The sequence below is a fragment of the Gracilinanus agilis genome, unplaced genomic scaffold, assembly GCF_016433145.1.
Source record: "Gracilinanus agilis isolate LMUSP501 unplaced genomic scaffold, AgileGrace unplaced_scaffold2498, whole genome shotgun sequence".
Taxonomy (NCBI): domain Eukaryota; kingdom Metazoa; phylum Chordata; class Mammalia; order Didelphimorphia; family Didelphidae; genus Gracilinanus; species Gracilinanus agilis.
Genome location: NW_025356890.1, coordinates 1 through 5,217, shown reverse-complemented (window position 1 = coordinate 5,217; position 5,217 = coordinate 1). Strand labels below are relative to the sequence as shown.

General features: G+C 44.7%; 1 protein-coding gene across 1 annotated transcript; it reads right to left on the bottom strand.

Moving 5' to 3' along the window:
• Window positions 1–2,090: 2,090 nt before the first annotated feature.
• Window positions 2,091–2,465, bottom strand: TMEM35A (transmembrane protein 35A; the record flags this gene model as incomplete). The annotated part of the gene is made up of 1 exon (XM_044683565.1): window positions 2,091–2,465. A coding segment is annotated over one exon (375 nt), but the record flags the coding sequence as incomplete, so codon positions are not given.
• Between the last annotated feature and the right edge of the window lie 2,752 nt (window positions 2,466–5,217).

Below are 5,217 nucleotides of genomic sequence, written 5' to 3'. Positions count from 1 at the left end.
ATATATATGTATATATATATAGTTATAGTTATAGTTATAGTTATATAGTTATATACATGTCTCTCTAGAATATGAGCCCCTTGAAAGCAAGGACATATTTTTTTTTGCTTTCCTTTGCATCCCCAGTGTTTCATAGGCAGTTTGACTGACTGGACCACCCCCCCACCAAATGTTGTTTTCTCTACCCCCCAAGTCCTTTTACACATATTATCTCCGGAATATCTAGATATTTTTGAAATGATTGAACTTCCTCAAGGTGTCAGACTGAAATTTTCAGTTGGAAAGAAGATCTAATAGAGAGGAAATTATGTATCTGATTATGATATGAAATGATAATCCTCCCTCCTTAGAAGAACCTCAAGAAGGCCATTTCTTCTAGAAATCGAGTACCAGTCCAGACTATTTCCTTCAAATTTCTAAAAGTTTATTTGGAAAGAATGAGACAAAAAGGGGAGGAGGGAGGGAGCCATTTACCAAGAACGGTGACACTTTTTACAAAATGACAATCCCATTCTTCCCCTTCCCTGGCACAACAACCCCCAAACCGTGGAAATTGGTTTACCAACATCCAGCAAACCAGCAGTTTCTATCAAAGGAAGCAATTCTTCAGACTGCTCAGCTCAACTGTCACCTTTTCAAATACTCCCCCTCTTTAGTGAAGAGAGATACAGATGTAGGGATGGGTCAGGACACTGCTCCTAGTAGCAAACCTGAACCCAGTATAACCTCAGTGCAAAATCAGTAAGAAGGGAGCTTCTGTTTGGCAAGAAGTTATAGCTTCGCTTGGGCACTTTGGGGATCAATTGGGAAGTAGCACAGCTGGGATCTGAGGACTTCAGGTGCAGAGACATCTAACAGGGCCACCTCCTGCTCCCTCAGCTACAAGAGCAGAGTAGAGCAGAGCAGAACAGAGGCTAAATCCTCATAGGTGGCTGAGGAAGCTTGAAGCAAGGCAGCTTTGGGATTAGGAAAATCAGAAAACAGTGTCTGGAGGCAAGTTGACTGCTCGGGTAGTAGACTATGTAACCATTTGGGCAAAGTGGTGCAATGAAAAGAATGGAATTTGGATTCAGAGAACCAGGATTCAAATCTGGGACAAGTCATTCAGACTTTGGGGGCCTCCCTTCGGTTGTCCATCTTTTTTACAGAAAAGACCCTTTTACGAAGGGCCTAGAATAATCACTAACATGCTTCCCAGCTCCAAATCTATGATTTAGGAATATAAAACCTCTCATTTATCCACTATGTTAGGATTGGATTTTCTGTTGACTTGTAGGTACTCCTTATTCTAAGTTAATTCAGTATTTAGGTTTTCCAATTTACACAATGGATGAGGGAGGAAGCTGATAAATTTTATGTCACCCGAAACCTCAAATTTAAGAAATTTGTACACAGGACAAGATTAGTTAGGAGCACCTGCTGGGAAAAAGGTGATATTCGAGCCCCAAAGGAAACAAATCCTCTGAGATCCAGGGGTAATATCAGGCGATTTCTAGCTAGAAAAGTCATTCCTGGGGGATGGGGAGGCAGAGGGGTTAGGGAATGGGGACAGATGGCAAAGGAAAGAACCCAGAGTCAGTCAAATTGGAGAAGGGCTACATAGCCCCGGGAGGGGTACAACATCAGCCATTATGTAGGGGCAGCCATCTCAAGCTGTCTTCACCTTGGCTAGAATGCACCTTGTACATAAAGTGAGGATTACCTGTAGAGGATGAGGCTGAGACCAAAGCCTCCTCCTCCTGCACTCGCATCTTTACACACACGTCAAGCACACATCTCCACATACACACTTTTCCCCCACATATAGTATTTGCTGGAATAGTTTGCCACACAAACACCTGAGAAGTAATCTTACACACATTTACATGCAGCCAGATGTGGGAGTGATAAGAGGTGGTGGGTCTATGGCTGGATCAGGAGCTAATTTTAGGGAATAGGGGAACACAAATATCAGAACCATTACATGGCATAGGTCCCCCTTTCCCAGAAAAGCAATCAGTTAAGAAATAAAAAGGAACAAAATGCACTGAGATCTTCCTGGGCTACTCAGAGGAAGCTGCCTGGAAGGTCCGCCATGTAGGGCTGCTTCCTTACGACACTTTGACCTTGACCTTCTTGTGGGGGGCAGCCTGCCCCTCACCACCCCTGGACGAAGCCTTCCTCTCAATAAGCTGCTCCTCTGGCTGGCGGGCAATCAGCAGGCGGCAGGTGAGCAAGATCCCGAAGACCAGGGCGTGGGCATAACGCTTGAGGGGATCGCCAACCAGCTGGTGGAAGAAGAGCACGACCAACACCAGTAAGAGAAGGAAGAAATTGGCGACATCTTTGGGACGGCCAGGGACCACGGTCATGATGATGCCACAGATCACTTCAAGGGTTCCGATGCTTTTTCGGAGAGCAATGGAAGTCACACCCATTTTCTTCAGCAGTGGCAGGGCCCGGACATAACTCTTGTAGGCACGTTTCTGGAATAGGAACATCATAAGGTAGCCATTGTATCAAACCTGGACTTAGACAAGGGAATGGAGAAAAATGACCTACAAATTCCTTCTTCCCTGTCCACACCCCTTCCTTACAAGTCAAGGACATATTATTCATCTCCTCATAGTGTTCTCCAAATAAAAGCACAATAACTAAAATTAAGTTGCTAATAGGCTGGCCAACAGAGAGTACAGTGTAATGGCTGAAAGATAAGCCTCAGTGTCAGGACCTATCTGGGAATCCCTGCTGTCAGAGTCCTGCCTTTTGACACATACTGGTGAAGAAGTTAGTTAGCAGATCCCTTGGCAGAACCCTCAGACTAGGAGTTGCTAACCAACTTCCAAATTCTGTACCCATGGAGGGAATTCCCATTACGGGATCCTCTTACCCTGATAAAATAGTATATATTTGGTGGCCATATATTCGTGTGCATGGGTGTGTAGATGTGTGTGCGTATTTTGTGTATGTATACTGGTGAAGGATTCGGAAATCCTTTTTGACCCAGGAGTGTGGGAAATAGAGTCTGGCATTATAGGCCAGGATACATGATTACCACTCATTAAACCGATCCTCGTAAACATTTTCAGGGAGGCAGCAAGTAAGTCACAGACCCTGAGTTCAAATTCTCACTGTGCCATTTACAACCCATGTGACATTGGGCAAGTGAGTTCATCTCTGGGTGAAATTGGGCCTCAGTTTCCTAAACTGCAAAACAAAAGAGTTGGATCTGGTGGCTTCTAAGGCCCCTTCCATCTTGAAACCTATCTCCTGTGACCCCTAAAAGTTCCACTTCATTTGTGAAATGGATTAACCACACCCATATTCTCCAAAGCCTGCCAAATTCCTCACAGCACTGATTCTCTTGAAAATTAAAGTAAAAGACGATAAAGGTGTTATATTATGCAGTGATGATGATGATGATGATGATGAATTTTCTGATGTGGAACTTGTGATAATTCAGACAAGGATTTTGTTGAAATTTACCTTCATAGTATCCATAAAGATGGAAAGTGTTTTCTAAACAAATGGTGTAAATGAGATTGCCTGGAAAGTGTTTAAACTCCTCAAGAGAATAAGTGGTCCAGGCAACTGCAAACACATCATTGTTATTATTATTACCAATAGCTAGCATTAATAGAGTGCTTTAAGGGTTATAAAGCATGCCAAAGCTTATCTCATTCGATCTTCTGAAATTTAGTTTATATCCCCCAAATCTACTAACCCTAAGTCATGGCTGTATTCTTTTAAGTACCCGCCTAAAGACCTTAACTAGGCAACTCCTTGGTTAGGCTAGTTCTAGTTCCTGTTTGTATTTGGAAACAATAAGCTTGCATGCCTTTTCCAGCAACAGATCATTTAAAATTCTTCACTCATTTGGACTGTCCTGGTCTCCAGTTAGGTGGTATAAATGACAGGCTTGTTGGACCACATGGACCTCTGACTAATCTCTCTTTTTACACTGATATCCTGGATGCCTCGGTGGAAGGCTCTGTAGAGCGGACGGAGGGTCCTTCCTGCCTGTGAAAGCAAGAAAAAGGGGGCCTCTGGCTGGATTTCTAACAATAACACTTTTGTTTAGTGCTTGCCAGTTTTGGAAGCACTTTCATGTCCACTCTCTAAGATGATCCATCCATCAGCCTTGTGAGGTAGGCAGGGAGGAAGGAGGAAACTGAGACACAAAGTGCCCATGGCTCACAACTAGTACGCTGCTATGCTAGGTAGACAGCCAAGGACACTCCTTAGAGATTGAGAGAGGAAGGAAATCTAGATTCCCTTAGATTTGGGGGAGAGCACATTTCAAAAGGTTCAGAGGAAAGCTGGGTGGGATCCCATGGACTAAAGTACTTCAGAGGCTGTCAGCCCTGGAGGGATGTGAGATGCTCTAGATAAAGACATATAGGGAAACAATTCCACTAAGGAGGGCAATTGGCATCTGGCTAAAGAGCCCAATGTGGACGGGGAAGTAAGTCACTCACCAACTGAGCAAATTCAGTTTTCAAAAGAATTGCCTGAAGACCGTGGCAAGGTCCATGGAACAACACTGGAGGTGTCTAGGGGCATGGTGGGGCATGGCACAGTCTGGGCTTTGCTATTTCCCATGCCCATTGCCTGACTAGCTGTGTGATCATGTCACTCACTAGTTACGTAATTGTGGTCAAATCTTTTGAGTTCTGGGGGCTTCAGTCTCATCTCCAAAATGGCAATGACAACACCTGATTTCCCCTCCTTCATCGGGTGGTGATGAGGCAGGTGCTTTGTAAATCTTCAGCTACAGCATTGTAGAAATCCCTAAAAGAGACGAGCTGCTGAGCTTCTTGCTAATAGTAATTTCACTCGTATAAAGATTGGGGTTGAGAGAGAAGAGATTCGCTGGCATTTGCCCAGATCTGGAACCCCAGGCACCAGTGGATATGGCCTGGAGCCTGCTCCCTGCTCCACCCTCCACCCCCACCCCACTACAAGATAGGGAAACCCCAGGACAAAAGCGTGGAGCGGGATGGGCTCAGTTTTATTTAGTCTTATTCAGAGTCACTAAGAGAAAAGCAAAAATGTTATTGAATGGCTTAAAATTCATTAGTGCCACTCATCTGCAGGGGCTTTTCAGGTGGCCCCCAAAGGACGTGCAGTCATCTCCCCAAAGGCCATTTTCCCCCTCTGCAGGTCTGGAAAATTTCTTCTCAGCCACGGTGTCAGCAGTGAAACCCCCCACCCAGAGCCCTAACTAGGGCAGGGCAG